General features: G+C 42.6%; 1 protein-coding gene across 1 annotated transcript in view; it reads left to right on the top strand.

The window, feature by feature from the left end:
- LOC122808672 (asialoglycoprotein receptor 1-like) overlaps nucleotides 1-12,925 on the top strand; it is a 963,364-nt gene extending 950,439 nt beyond the window's left edge. The window contains exon 6 of the mRNA XM_044079650.1: nucleotides 11,542-12,925. Coding sequence (XP_043935585.1) covers nucleotides 11,542-11,698 — 157 coding nt within the window. The 3' untranslated portion in view covers nucleotides 11,699-12,925. The remainder of the gene's footprint in view (nucleotides 1-11,541) is intronic.
- Nucleotides 12,926-14,698: the final 1,773 nt, after the last annotated feature.

Here is a 14,698-nt window from a genome sequence, read left to right as displayed (position 1 = left end):
AGATATCTATCAAATTGTGTCCCCAGGTCTCTTATTACTTCTAAAGTACTTAATGGGTTAACACCTATGTGGTAATTGGTGGGCACTTACTGTTTATCCACAGGGGATGACTATACACTTTTCTGCACTTAGCTTGATGACATGGCTCTGGCACCAGTTGTCTGTTCCTATGTGGCCCTTTTGTAGGATGCTTGTGTCAGCTGGAGGGTCAGATAAGGTGCCCAGTTTGTAGTCCTCTGTAAACTTGTTCAGACACAGTCCTTCCATGTTGGCCTGTACATATGGGAAATATATACCATGCAAGGGAGGTCCCAGGACTGAGCCTTGTGGGATGCCAGTTGTAGCTGGTTTGTAGTCTGACATGGCTGCAGCATGTCTGACCATGTCAGTTCTGTCCTTGGGCTGGTTTGCAACCCATCTACTGACATAGGGGTTTATATTTAAGCTGGTGAGCTTATCTATAATGAACACATGGGGTATTGTATGGAAGGCTTTTGCAAGGTCCAGATAGGCTGTGTGGACCACATTCCCCTCATCAATGGCCTTGATGACTGTTTCAAATGAGTCAGACATGTTTAAGGGGCAGGATCTGTGCTTAAGAAAGCCGCGCTGGGTAGGGTCCAGTGTCTGTAGGTCCCCAATATCTTTATTTCTGAGGTCCATGATGATCCTTTCCATAGCTTTGCAGACCAAGCTTATCAGGATTCTGGGGTGATAGTTTGCAGTATCCATTGAGGCACCACCTTTGTGGAGAGGGACCACTGTTGCTGTACACTGATCTTTGGGTACATATCCTGTGGTAAGGCTGAAATTGAGCAGTAGTGTTATTTGGCATTCCATTCTTCTTGGAGTTCATGTTGGACACAGCCCAGGACACCATCTCGTACCATTGATGCTGTGTGTCTTGCTTTGTAGATGCTGCCTGTTACCTCAGCATCTGCAATGTCAGGGGGCCAGCACTCTGCTGGGATAGATATTTGTCATTTTAGGGGGGGGGGAGTTTGCACTGAACCTGTCAGGTTGGATGTTGGCAATGTGTGTGAGTTTGGTGTATTGTTTGTAATATTTGATAATTCAGAGCATATTTGTGAATTCCCAACAAGGTTCCTACCATCAGTTAAGACAGCCTTGTGATTATCCTTAGTGTCCTGTACAATTTGTATCTCCGTTGGTTCATAGGTTCATACTGGGGTATCTGCCCTAGGGCATTTATCAGCCTAGCCAGAGTGTGTGTGGCTTTTGCCACCCCTTGCTATGTGAATATTATGGCCATTTAGGGTTTACTTTACTGTGCCTCTGTCTAGATGTGACACACTGAAGACCCCCAGAGTAAATCTATGATCTCCCATCCACTTGGCAAGATTCCTGTTGAAGAGAGTCAGTGAGGAGCTCTGCCTAACATGGAGTGGGTTCTGTTCCAGAGTGTAGGGAGCCTCTGGGTTAGGAATCTGTCCCTCCAGCACATCCAATTTATTTATGTGTTGAGGCTGACATCTGTCGCTCTCACAGCTCTAATGGCTTTGGATTTTCTGAGGTGGAGCATGTCCATCAATTCTGTATTGGACATGACCTTGTACATCGGGCATACATCGCCTCTGAGTATGGAGTATGTGACTGCATACAGCTGGGGTGTTGTCAGCCAGGCAGCATATGACAAATGTTTGAGACCCTTTATCCTCTTGGACAGGTACTTTTGAGGTCTTTCTAACTGCTGCAGGTGCCTGGTACGGTACATCCCACATGGGGCATTGTACTCACTTATGGGCCTGATAAGAGAAGAGTATAGGGGCACAATGACCTCTCTTGATGTAGATGTGAATCCTTTCATGATAAGGTGGCCAATATAGGTGGTCTTCCTAGCCATGTTGGCAAAGGGAGTGTTGCATGTGGGGTTACTGTCCACTTGTGTCCCTAGGTCCCTGATTACTTCTTCCATATGTAATGGATTACCACATATGTGGTGATATGTGAGTACCTTGTTTGGTATTTGGGGAGACATTCATACTCTCCAGTGTCTTCAGGGAGGCTGAGTGGTGTTCCTGGGTCTGAGAGGGTGGTCTGTAGCATGCTACAAACTGTACAGCGGTTTTGCCTACAGTTAGTTGCACATGGATGGTCTCTGATGCTTTGTGCATTGTCAGTAACCTGGACGTGTGGGTATCTTTGCTGAATATGGATACTCCCCCTCCTTTTGTGGTTTGGTCCAGGTTTTGGGGCCGAAAAGCATGATTTGAGGTATAACCTGGTAGTACTGGGGTGCTCTCAGGAGCCTTGATACAGGTTTCCATCACTGCACAGACATCGATGTTCTCCATACTGGGGAGGGCCTCGAGAGCGTGCATCTTGTGGTTTAGACATCTGGCATTGAGCAGCATTACCCTCATGTTTTTTCCACTTATGTTTTCTGGAGAGGTGGGTTTGTCTTTTCAGCCTTGCCTACAAAAGGCACTATGGAGGTGGCAAGAGCCTTAGCCAATATCCAGACACACAGGGGTGACAGGTGCAAGCCATCCCTGGCAAAGCAGCGTGGCTTGTCAAGCATGACATCCCAAGCAGACACACATTGTATCCCCTTGGAATGACACTAGTAATTGAGCCAATTGTTAAAGCTGATCATTCTGTGTTTGTACTGTGGCATCATTCTTGGTAGGGGTAGGATGCTGATCAGGGTCAGAGTCATACCAGCCTGGCCTACATAATTGGAGAGCTCCTCTATGTCTCTTTACATGTAGTCCAGGGAGGTACGTCTCAGGTCATTCACACCAGCAAGGACAATGACTGAGTCATATTTGTACTTGCTTTGGAGTGACCTGCATCATTGTGTTATGTGGCAGATTGTAGCAGCCTACAGGCAGCTTACTGTACCCTTTTCCTTGTTCAGTATGGTGAGTGGGACATCAGTGTGTCTGACTATGGAGTCACCTATTTCAAGTGTATCAGGCATGTTGTTTGTCCTTACGGGCTGTGACTGTTTGGCACACCGACTTTGTGTACTATGTGTTGCATGTGCTATGTTTGGAGGTAGTGGTTGCTTGGATGTCTGCTTTGGAGGCCTCTGTTGATTTGGTGGTTTTTAATTATAGCCTTCAGGAATGTTTTTGTGTGTTTATGTATTTGGTTTGCAGTTGTGATAGGTCTATGTGAGTGGGTTTGTGGTGTGTGTGTGGTTACCTTCTCTTCCTGACTAGTTTAGACAGAACTGAGTTGAGTGAGCTCAGCCTCCAATTTGGAGACGTGCTTGCATCTCTCACATATATTTGCATTTCTTGGGGGGTGGAGGGGGTTGTCTGTGTACATGGGGCAGGTGTAACATTGCCCAAGATTCACAGATTCAACTTGTTGTAGCTGGCCTTAGTGGATTTTATGACTGGCCATATTTTATTGCCATAATACTGATCAGAGATTACTTCCCTTTTTGGGTTTGCTCTATCATGTGGTGACTTCCTCATTCTCTTGCATGGTTTGGTAATGGCTGTGGTCCACCATGCCAGATGCCTGTGTATATGGTATTGGGCCTTGGTTTTATTTGGGATTGCATAATCCATGCATTCCTGACTGTGTTCATAGAATGCATTTATAAAGGGTTCTGAGGTGTGGCCCATATTTTCCACAGGCACAGGGCCTTTAATGGATTCCACATCAGTTTGGAGGAGTGCAACATTTCCTTTACACATGTTTTTCACTGTGGTTTTCTGGACAGGGACTGTGGTCCGGCTGTGAATATCCAGTGTGATTACTCTATGGTCTGATCTTACCAGTGAGGAATACACTTCTCATCTGGCCATAGAGTACCCATGTTGCTGATTATCACATCCAGTATGCTTACCCCTCTTGTGGGAGTGGTACATTGTTCCTGAGCATGTTGGTTTATGGATTCTAGGAACCTTTGGCCTAGGGTGTTGGTGCTGGGATAATGCTCCCAGTCTATGTTTGAGTATTTTCAGTCACCCATATAATGTTGTTTGGAGAACTTGATATTTCCATGTGTTTCCAGCATAGGCCAAGTGCAGTTCCTGGCATTAGGAGGGTAGTCTGTAGCAGGCTACAAACTGGCAGGCAGTCTTAGCCACTGTTACTTGAGCATGGATAATCCATGTTGCTTCTTGTTTTGGTACCAACATGGGGGTGGGGTTATCCTTGACAATTATTGCTACTCACCATCTTTTTGTAGTTTGTTCCATGTTTTGGGGCTGTAAAGCACTGTATGAGGTGTAACCTGGTAGTGTTTGGGTGCTCTTGTGAGCCTTAACCCAGTTTTCTGTTACAGGACAGATATCAACATTCTCCATGCTGAGGGGAGTTTAGACTGCATGCATCTTTCAGTTTGGACATCTGGCATTGGGTAGCATTACATCTAGGTTCTTATACCTTGTGATACCTGTGGAGGTGGAGCATCATGCCTTGCTCAGCATGTCATCCCAGGCTGGCATGCATTGGATCCCCTTTGACTAATGGTAATACTTAAGCCAATTATTGTAATTGATCATCTCGTCTTCATATTCTGGCATCATGCTTGGTGAAGGTAGGATGTTAGTCAGGGTCATCATGTTTGCATATACTACATGGTGTTAAATTGCTTAACACATGGCAATCATGCCTCAGGTGGTGCTGCAGGGCTGTCTATGCAATGCAGTGAAAACTTCTCCCCCCCTCCCCCCCAAAAGGAGAGATATCTATTCCAGAGGATTGTAGCCCCACAAACATCTCCAACGCCCAGGTGAGAACTGCCCTCACTAAGGCAAAAAACACAGCATCCATGGGACCGGATGGTGTCCCCGGCTGTGTGCTTCACGAACTCAACGAGGAATTAAACCCACAGTTAGGACAGCTGTTTAATCTTAGCCTCACCTCAGGATACGTACCCAAGGAGTGGCGCACGGCGACTGTGGTCCCACTTCATAAGGGCGGTGCCTCCACAGACCCTGGAAATTACCGCCCCATTAGCTTGACAAGCCTTATCTGCAAAGCCATGGAGAGGATCATAATGGAACTCATAAATAAAGACATAGGGAACTTGTAGACTTTGGATCCAACCCAGTTTGGCTTTGTCAAAGGCAGATCCTGCCTCTTAAACTTGGTTGAGTTTTTTGAGACAGTCACCAAGGCCATTGATGAGGGAAAGGCAGTCCATACAGCCTACCTCGACCTGGCAAAGGCCTTCGACACAATACCCCACTCAGGTATCATCGAAAACTCATCAGCTTGAATGTAAACCCATACATCACAAGATGGGTTGCAAACTGGCTAAGTGACAGAACCCACAGGGTCAGAGTTGCTGGAGCCATGTCAGACTCAAAGCCTGTCACAAGTGGTGTCCCACAGGGCTCAGTCCTGGGTCCACTCTTGTTCGGCATCTACTTTTCTGAAGTACAAGCAAACACAGGAGGGTTATGGCTGACAAAGTTTGCAGATGACTGCAAACTGGGCCATAGTCGAAAACACATCTGACACAGATATCCTCCAGAAGGGCCTCACAGAAATGGATAACTGGTGCCAGAGCCATGGCCTGAAGTTAAACGCCAAAAAATGCATAGTCATACCCTTCGTGAAAAACAAGGTTACCCCTAGCTACCATATAGGTGGCAATCCACTGAGCACAGAAAAAGTCATCAGGGATCTGGGGACACAGGTTGACAGTAGCCTTTCGTTTGACACTCATGTTGCTAAAGTAGTTAGGAAAACCTTCTATATCGCCGACCTGATCATGAAGGGATTCACATCTAGATCAAGGGAGGTCATCGTCCCCCTGTACTCATCACTCATTAGACCTATGATTGAGTACAATGCCCCGTTCGGAATGTATCTGACCAGACACCTGCTGCAGCTTGAAAGGCCCCAAAGTTCCTCACCAAAAGGATAAAGGGTCTCAAAAATATGTCTTATGCTGCTCGACTGAAAGAACTCCAGCTCTATTCAGTCTCATACCGCTTGCTCAGAGGTGACCTGTGCCTGACATATAAGGCCATGTCAGACCCAGATTTGATGAATATGCTTTACCTCAAAAAATCTAGATCCCTCAGAACCACAAGGGCGGGAGACTTAAACCTTGACACAGTTATAAATAGAACATGCTGGAGGGACAGATTCATCACCCAGAGACTCCCTATGCTGTGGAACAAAATCCCGGTACATGTGAGGCAGAGCACCTGCTGGCCTTGTTCAAGAGGAATCTTGACCAATGGATGGGAGATCGCAGATATACCCCAGGGATTACTTCAGTGTCACTGCTTGACAGAGGCACAGCAAAATGATAGGCATAGTTTTTATTCAAACTAAAGGGGTGGCGAAAGCCACATAACTATGGGCTAGGCTTGTAAATGCCCTTGGGCAGATAGCCTAGTATTAACCTATGAACCTATGAACCTATGTTGGATGCACATACTACACTCCCTGTACATGTTTGATAGCAGGTTGTGTCAACTTAGGCATCCCTTTTACTATATGTGTGAGTCAGAGAGAGGTATCATTTCCTGGGTTCCTACTGAGCCAGTGTATGTGCTATGCGTTGCCCCTTTGCCAAGGCCAAGGCATACTGGGCACGCCTCCTTCTGCCTACTGGGGCAGGCTCAGGTTGTTCCTCCTCCGAATCACGCTCTGCCTGTGATGGCCTTGGCAATGGTGGGTGGCTGTTTGGTCCAGCCCTATGCTGGTCCTGCTGCAGCTGTTTTTGCAGAATCATATTATGTAGCATAGCACATACCATGACGATTTGGGTACATGTAGTTGGTGAGTACTGCAAGGCTCCACCAGATGTGTCCAAGCACCGGAACCGTGACTTGAGCAGCCCAAACACACGCTCGATTACATTTCGTGTTTGTGCGTGTGCCTCATTATGACATTCCTGTTCAGGTGTGTGTGCATTTCTGATGGGTGTCAACAGCCATGGCTCCAGTGCATAGCCAGCATCCCCCACTAAGTGACCATGTGGGATGTCCCCATTGGCAAATGTCTGGTACAACTGCATCAGATGCCAGATATGTGAATCGTGGTAGCTTCCAGGGCAGCCAGCACACACATTCATTATTATGCCATGGGCATCACACACAACCTGGCAGTTGATGGAGGGGAAGCCCTTGCGGTTAATGTAGGCCCTACCCCGCTCACCGGCTGGTGCTTTGATGCGTATATGTGTGCAGTCTATTGCACCCACTACCTCAGGGTATTCCGCTATTTGCTGGAAGAGACGCATATTGCTGGCCAATACCTCACGAGAATTGGGGAAATATAGATGCTCACTGACATGTGCTGACATGGCATCCAGGAACTGGTGCAGTACCCTGGATGCTGATGCCTGTGATATCCCCATCATATCACCAGTTGGTCTCTGGAAGGTACCTGTTGCTAGTATTCTTATGCCAACACATACCTTGGTTTCCACTGGGATAGGTTCCCCTCTGTTGATTCTGTGTGTGAGGCGTGGCCTGCACAGCGCAACAATTTGCTGCAGGAAGTCTCTGTCCACTCTATAGCGCTCCACTATCTCCAGCTCATGTAACCCCTGGCAGTTGACCCTGGGCCTGTACACCCTTCTCCGTCTCCTCACTGTGGGTTGTCTGGCAGCATTTGCATAGTCACCACCCTCAAGTTGCATATGTCTCTTTATAACAGCTAAGGCAGCCCCTAGCATTTTTGTTCTGAGTGAAGCTTTTTCAGTTTTCACTTCTAGTAGCTTACTCCTCTGTTGCAGTGTCTCTTGAGAGAAACATTCTGCACTGTTGTTTGCAGTGTTTTAAGTGCTGGGCTGGGCTACTGTTCTGCCTGTGTAATTGCCTGCTTCTGATTGTTTTCACCTGCTAGCTCTGCCAGTAATTTCTACTAGCTTCCTACTATTTCCCATTCTTCCTTTTTCCCTTCTGTTTCCTCAGAGGGGAGCAACATGCATACCAGCAAAAACATGCTCACAGTGGCTAACATGCGCGCACACATGCTTAGACGGACTAGAATCTGCTTATTTGGGTTAAAATGCGCGCACACCAGCACAAACAAGCTTACAGATGTTTAAGCAGGCTCCTGCATGCTTATTCTGCCTTAAACGCATGCACTCACGCTTACACGCGCGCACTCTGTCTTACTCGTGCCTACCAGCGCACACACGCGCATATGCACGCCCAGCAAGAAACTTTGGTGTTATCCATCGTGTACTCCTTCCATTTCTTGGCTTTCCTATGCCTACTTGTTGACACTCCTCTTTCCATGATGTGTGACTGACAGCGTTCACATGCCACTGTGCTCCAATGAGCTGCATTCCTTTCATACATTCCCACCTGTGATGTCACCTATCTCCTACTCTGTTACTCCCCCTTATCCTACTCCTACACTGCGCAGATTGTGCTCATTTTCTATGTAACAGTGCGTTTCACTATCCTACCACTCATTTACATAGGATTGCCTACTAATGCTTAGTTACATGCCTTACACTCTGCTTCCCCCCTTAGCAACCCCTACTCGGTGGCCATGTTGTTTTACCCTGCCATTCCCTTCCATTCTATACTCATGTTTTGCATAAACCCACATTTGTGGGTTTAATATTTTTATTTTTTGTTTTTTTTATAGCGCAGCCCATTTGCATGACGCTACGCTATGTTTAAACATCGACGATCGCCGGAAAAAAAATTTATTTCATATTTGCATCAGGGTACATTGCCAGTGGCCACATATTTGGCCATTGGCATGCTGCCTGCGACATTTGCAACTTTTATTTGGAGCTGACAGGGCTCCGTTGTGTTATTTGCAGAACGGTACTCAGTTATCAACTGAGTACATTTCTGCAGATAACACGGCTCTTACACGGGCAGGTTTCTGCTTCCTGGATCGCAAATTTACCTCATTTGCATGCCTTTTGGCTGCAAGTGAGGTAATTAGCATATCCACACCCTGCCCGTGTAAGAGCCGTTTTAGGTGCAATCTTACATGCACAATCAGGCTGTTCCTGGATCGCGATGGCTGCATGGAGTCTTACACTACTCTTAGACAACATGCAAGCCATTGTGTATCCTGCCCTATTTTTTTCCTACCTCCCTCTTGTTTTGGGGGATGTAACTTAGTTCTACTATACTTCCCAGTTGATCTGTAGAAATTCAAAAGATATGTATGAAGTACAAACGGTTATGTAATAATATATTTAGTTAATTATCAGTGCAGAGCAAATCTTTCCATTTTCTTTATATTCAGTTAAATTCCCATAATACATAACTGTTTACTTTTTCATTTGTTTTGCAATATTATATGAATGTCATTGTCATAGCTAATCAATACATTGCATAGTACTGTTAATGCTGTCTCAACAGCATACAGTCAACTGCATTTATTGTAACTGCTGTCAGGTCAGCTCACTCTCAGGTAGTTGAATGTGCTCCCTATGTATTTATCTCTTATAATCTGATGGAGTTTGTAATATGCTAATTGTTTTGTCTTTGTCATATGGCATAGCTGAAAAGGATTCTCAGCCAGTCCACTCACCTTGTAAAAAAAGCAATTTATGTATAGATAGGCAGATGCGTATATATATATATATATATATATATATATATATATATATATATATATATATATATATATATATATATATAGTAGGGGCAGAGCCCCCCACATATTTCAAGTATATAACATGTTTGGATAAGAGTAATATATTGCAATTGCAAGTATGCATGTATATACTTTAACACATTTAAAATATGTGGGGGGCTCTGCCCCACACCCCCTACTATATATACCAACTCCAGGGTCGCACTACAGTGGGGACAAGGCCATATACCACTTTTGGTGAAATGTGTTTCTGTGAATTGTGTTTTCGGTGAATTGTGCTTTCGATGATTTGTGTTAGGTGATATGAGTTTCGGTGAAATGTGCATTCAGTGAACTGTTCTAGATCCATATATATATATATATATATATATATATATATATATATATATATATATATATATATATATATATATATATATATATATATATATATATCGCTCTTCTGCATATGAATGAAAACCCATATGAACAAATACAACAACACCAAAATAACCATACCCAAACTGCATAAAACTGAAAATTGAAAAAGCCAAATCTCACATAATCGAAAAGTGGTCCCCGGATGTCTCTGACCACTCCAACAAGCTATCTTGATTTCAAGAACAAACAGAAAGCCTTCCAGTATGCTTATGTTTTAAAATAACTCATCCTAACCCATAATCACTATGTCGCAGACTTGACCCTTCCCATAATCCTTTTTGAACTTAAAGAAAGATAACCAAATTCTCATTTTTTTTAAATATTACATTATTATAGCTATTGCTACACCTAAAACAATTCTAAACATATGCTCTCATTTCTCTTATCCAATCTAAACTGAAACAGAAAAATAACAGTACAGCATTTTTTTCCTTAGGTGACAGAGAACAGACACCATTCAAATTAAACCTAACTGCATCCAGTTTGTTCAATTACCACACTATGGCTATATATTAAAACAAACTCTGTATGCTGGACTAAGCATAAGTGGCCATAACTTAAGTGATTAATAGTTGGAACATACAAGTTGTGATATGGAAAATACTGCAAATATTTTTCTCCCTTCATTTTTGTAGGGGGGGGTGAGCCATCCTGCAGTCCACTCGTGTAGGGTTCTCCGCACCCCCCCTGTAAATTAAATATACTAACTCTATGATTATGGTCACATTATGTTACAGATAAGTAACTTGTTTTTGCTTATATGAGATTTGCCTTTTTCAATTTTCAGTTTTATGCAGTTTCGGCAAACCCATTTCAGTGTTATCAGATTCATTCATATGGGCTTTTGTCCATTTGCAGTCGACCCATAAATATCTTTCTATCGATAGATAGATAGATAGATAGATAGATAGATAGATAGATAGATAGATAGATAGATAGATAGAGTTATATATAGATATAGAAAAAATCTGTGGTAGTTATACCATGTTCTTAATTAACCCATTTTGTCAATCTAATCATGCAATTTATCACGCCGTGTTTTATCTATTTTCTTTAAATGTCTAATTATCACATTCTGAACTTGGATTGGGATGTAAAGTCTATCAAGTTAGTGGGAGCATCGCAAACAACTGAGATGATACACTTCTTGTAAATAGACCATCTTTTTTCCTCTTTGTAGCTTAAACAATAAGTAGGATCAAAGTATTTTATGGTTTTACTAAGAGTTTGCTGCAATGTTTTTAAAAATTAAGAATGATGCAATAAAAAAAAAAATCCATTAAGCAAACCAATGTACTTTGTAGTAATCAAGTTTTGCAAACAAATATATAAGTTCACTTTGTGCTTTCTTCTCTGGCTTCCTTTCAGTGAACACATTTGGTAAGCCACTTGAATATAAATTTAAATTATCAATAATAAATGCAGTTGCTAAATAAAAATACAAATTGCTTCATAAGTAAACAGTTCACTGAACAGATGGAGTTGAAGTCTTAATAATGATGCAAAGCAAAATGGAAAAAAATAATATTGCATGCAAGGATTATATTTTCCCTTACCCTGCCCATTAACTTCCTGTTTATGTTTGTTTCTTCATAGGTACTGGTATGTTGACAGCAATGTCAGAGAGCCTGATGACTGGGATAACAATGAGGACTGCGTATTAATGAGAGGAGATGGTAGATGGGGGGATAAAAACTGTGATGATAATCGTAGATGGATCTGTGAAAAACAGACAGAAAGGTGTCCTCCATAATTACTTTTTATTAATGACAAAAAGTCTTCAAAGGAGTCAAACAAAGAAATTTCAACTTGGAGGAAAAGTACATCTTTAAGCCACAGAATGAAATAGAAAACAAGGCATTCTTGCATCTCACAAGGCTACTTATTCTTTCCTTTTCTTTTTTTTTTTTGGGGGGGTGATTATTTTCAGTTATGTTGTTATAAAACACTTTGACAATTTTGTGGGAATGTCAAAATGTAGATGTTTGGCTCTGTAAGTTGACCCCTTGGTAATGTAATTGGCTATGTCTTTGCCTGGCATTGTTCTTTCACTTCAGGGAAAGCATATGGTTTCTTAAGGACCACTGTTTACCACAACATGGTCTGTAATCTTTATAGTAAAGAAAATGCCTGTGTAAACATGAAATGCAGCCATTGTTGTTAAGCCTTCTAGCTATGGAAACCATGACTTTGAAATGAATGTCATCCAGCTGCTTACATGTAATGGCTTTACTATCCTTGATCAAAGTCTTTCACAGATCTATCAACATAGCATCACCTAAACAGGTCCACTATGAGTGGACATAACTGGATGTGCTAAGAACTGGAATACCCAAATGTGTTTGCCAGAAAAACTCAGCCCCCCCAAAAAATAACTTTTGTAAGTGTTTTTTTTTCCATGGGCAAGCCCCCTTGCAGCCCCAGTGTGGCAGTAAAGCCCTCCAAGCCTTTGAACTGATATATAAACCATATATGGTCTCACCAATTCAAAAAAGGTGGTAAATTCCACCAGACAAGGCATTGTGGCCAGCAGAACTCATCAACAGTGATTTCTTACGAGGAACTTTGATCACTGGTGAGTTGAATGTCTGGCAACTGAAGCTTGAGAGTTCAGGTTTCATCCACCAGTAGGGTAAAGCACCCAAGCAACAAATAACCTTCATTGACTGACTCCCTGACTACTAGTTAGGAGATTTTTTCCCCTAAAGGATCCATATAATCTTAACTTCTCTTTAACTAGTAATTATGTACCCTCTTTTTCTCTTCAAGAAACATCTAGATTCCCTGCACCGTGGACAAAAATGATCAGTTTTCCTCATGTGAGAAATGTCTGACATTTTTACTGATAATTGTACTTCAGAATTGTCACAAAAATAAATGCCATGTTTTATTTTCATAGGTTCATAGGTGTGTACTAGGCTAATGGCCCTGGAGCCTTTACAAGCCTAGCCCATAGAAGTGCCCTGGCATCATGCCGCCCAATGTTAGTTCCCAGTGCCTCTATCAAGTAGAGCCACTGAAGTGATCCTCGGGGTGAACTTTCTATTACCCATCCACTCCTCAAGATTTCTTTTGAAGAGAATCAACGAGGTGCTCTGCTTGACATGTATGGGAAGTCTATTCCAGAGCATGGGCATGATTCATATGTATATATAAGACTTACAGAAACATGAATAACCATGCATTAATGCATGTTGTGATACTCCTGTAGAGAATGTTGTTTGTAGATGTGCCATTTTTTAGATGCATATCATATGATGGTTGTGTCATTATGTAATCTTGGATGTGCCATTTCTGCTCTTGTAAGCTACATTGTATCTATCCTGTTTCCATATAGCATAAATGTGAAAATAAATTCAAAGATGAAAGTAGAAAAGAAAAAGGATAACCTTAAAAAAGAAAAAAATAAATACTTACAAAGGATTTATGATCTAACAGACTACTGTATATGGAAAATAGCTGATTTGCAAATGAAGTACTTTAATAACATTTATTGTGAAGTAGCAATCAAGTATCTTATTTTTCTCTATTCATGTTAGTAGTGAAACCCCAGGCACAATAGAAACGCAGTTAACAGGATTCATTTTAATGTCCTTTGGTTTGATTTTGATACAGATATCTAAAACTAACAGAACAACAGGCATGCTGCATTAAAACTGTTAACTACAATATGTATTTTGTACAGTATAGCTTTTTTTTAAGTAGGGATAGAAGTATTTCTTGTCTTTGTTAACATGTTGCAGGGTGGTGCAGTGGTTAGCATTGCCGCCTCACAGCAAGAGGTTCTACAGTTCAATCTTTGGCTGGGGTGCCTTCTGTGCAGAGTCTGCATGTCCTCCATGTGGTCACGTGGGTTTCCTCTGGGTGATCTGGTTTTCTCCCACATCCCAAAGACATGCTGTAGGTGGATTGGACACTCTAAATTGGCCTTAGGTGTGACTGCGTGAGTATGTGTTCCTTCTGTGGAAGGTTGAGTGCCAGGCTGGCAATTCGACACCATAAAACTCCAGTGCCAATCATGAGCAGACAGGTGATCTTCTGTGGTGACCCATAACCAGGAAAAAGAAGAAGTTAACATGTTGCTTTCTGTAATGATAGTAACATGGACAAGAGGCAGTGAATTAAACTAGACCGTGTGGTGAGTGTGTGTGCTCACGCACGCGTGTGTGTGTATGTTTTGGGGTGAAGCTAATTAAAAGCAAAATCTGCTATTTTCTATATCATGCAGATAATTTTAGAAATACTGTCTGTAATGAAGTTTTATCTGTGCTTCTTATTGTTTTGGATAAGTATAACAAAACATTACAAAGCTAAAATCAGACCTTATTGTCCCTGTTGGTGCAGAGGGATAAAGGCCTTACTGTACATCAGATAACATGTGTTTGACTAACAGCACAGACATTGGAGGAGCCACAGGGGGATGATTTAATGAGTGAGTGGTTGATACTAATTTGTCCATCTAGAGGGAGGGGAACAACATGGGCTCACTACAAGTAAGCAGTTTATGAGTCTGGTGATCACCATACTGCATAAGTATTTAGTCATTTAGTCAGGAGGTTGTGCATGTGCTGAAGACACCATCCACCTCAAGAGGGCAGCAATTGTAAAGCAGGCAAGGGTATCAAGAGGTGGGGGTAGTTACGGCACACTCCCTGGATTCAGTTGTGATGCTGCACCACCTTCCTCAGTCCCCTCATTTGTCTCAGACATGTTTGGGTTGAACCTGAGGAGGCTAAGGCAGGTCTGACAGACC

The sequence above is a fragment of the Protopterus annectens genome, chromosome 8.part0 (genome assembly GCF_019279795.1).
Source record: "Protopterus annectens isolate FY-2018-M chromosome 8.part0, PAN1.0, whole genome shotgun sequence".
Lineage (NCBI taxonomy): Eukaryota > Metazoa > Chordata > Ceratodontiformes > Protopteridae > Protopterus > Protopterus annectens.
This window is presented reverse-complemented; position numbering and strand designations above follow the sequence as displayed.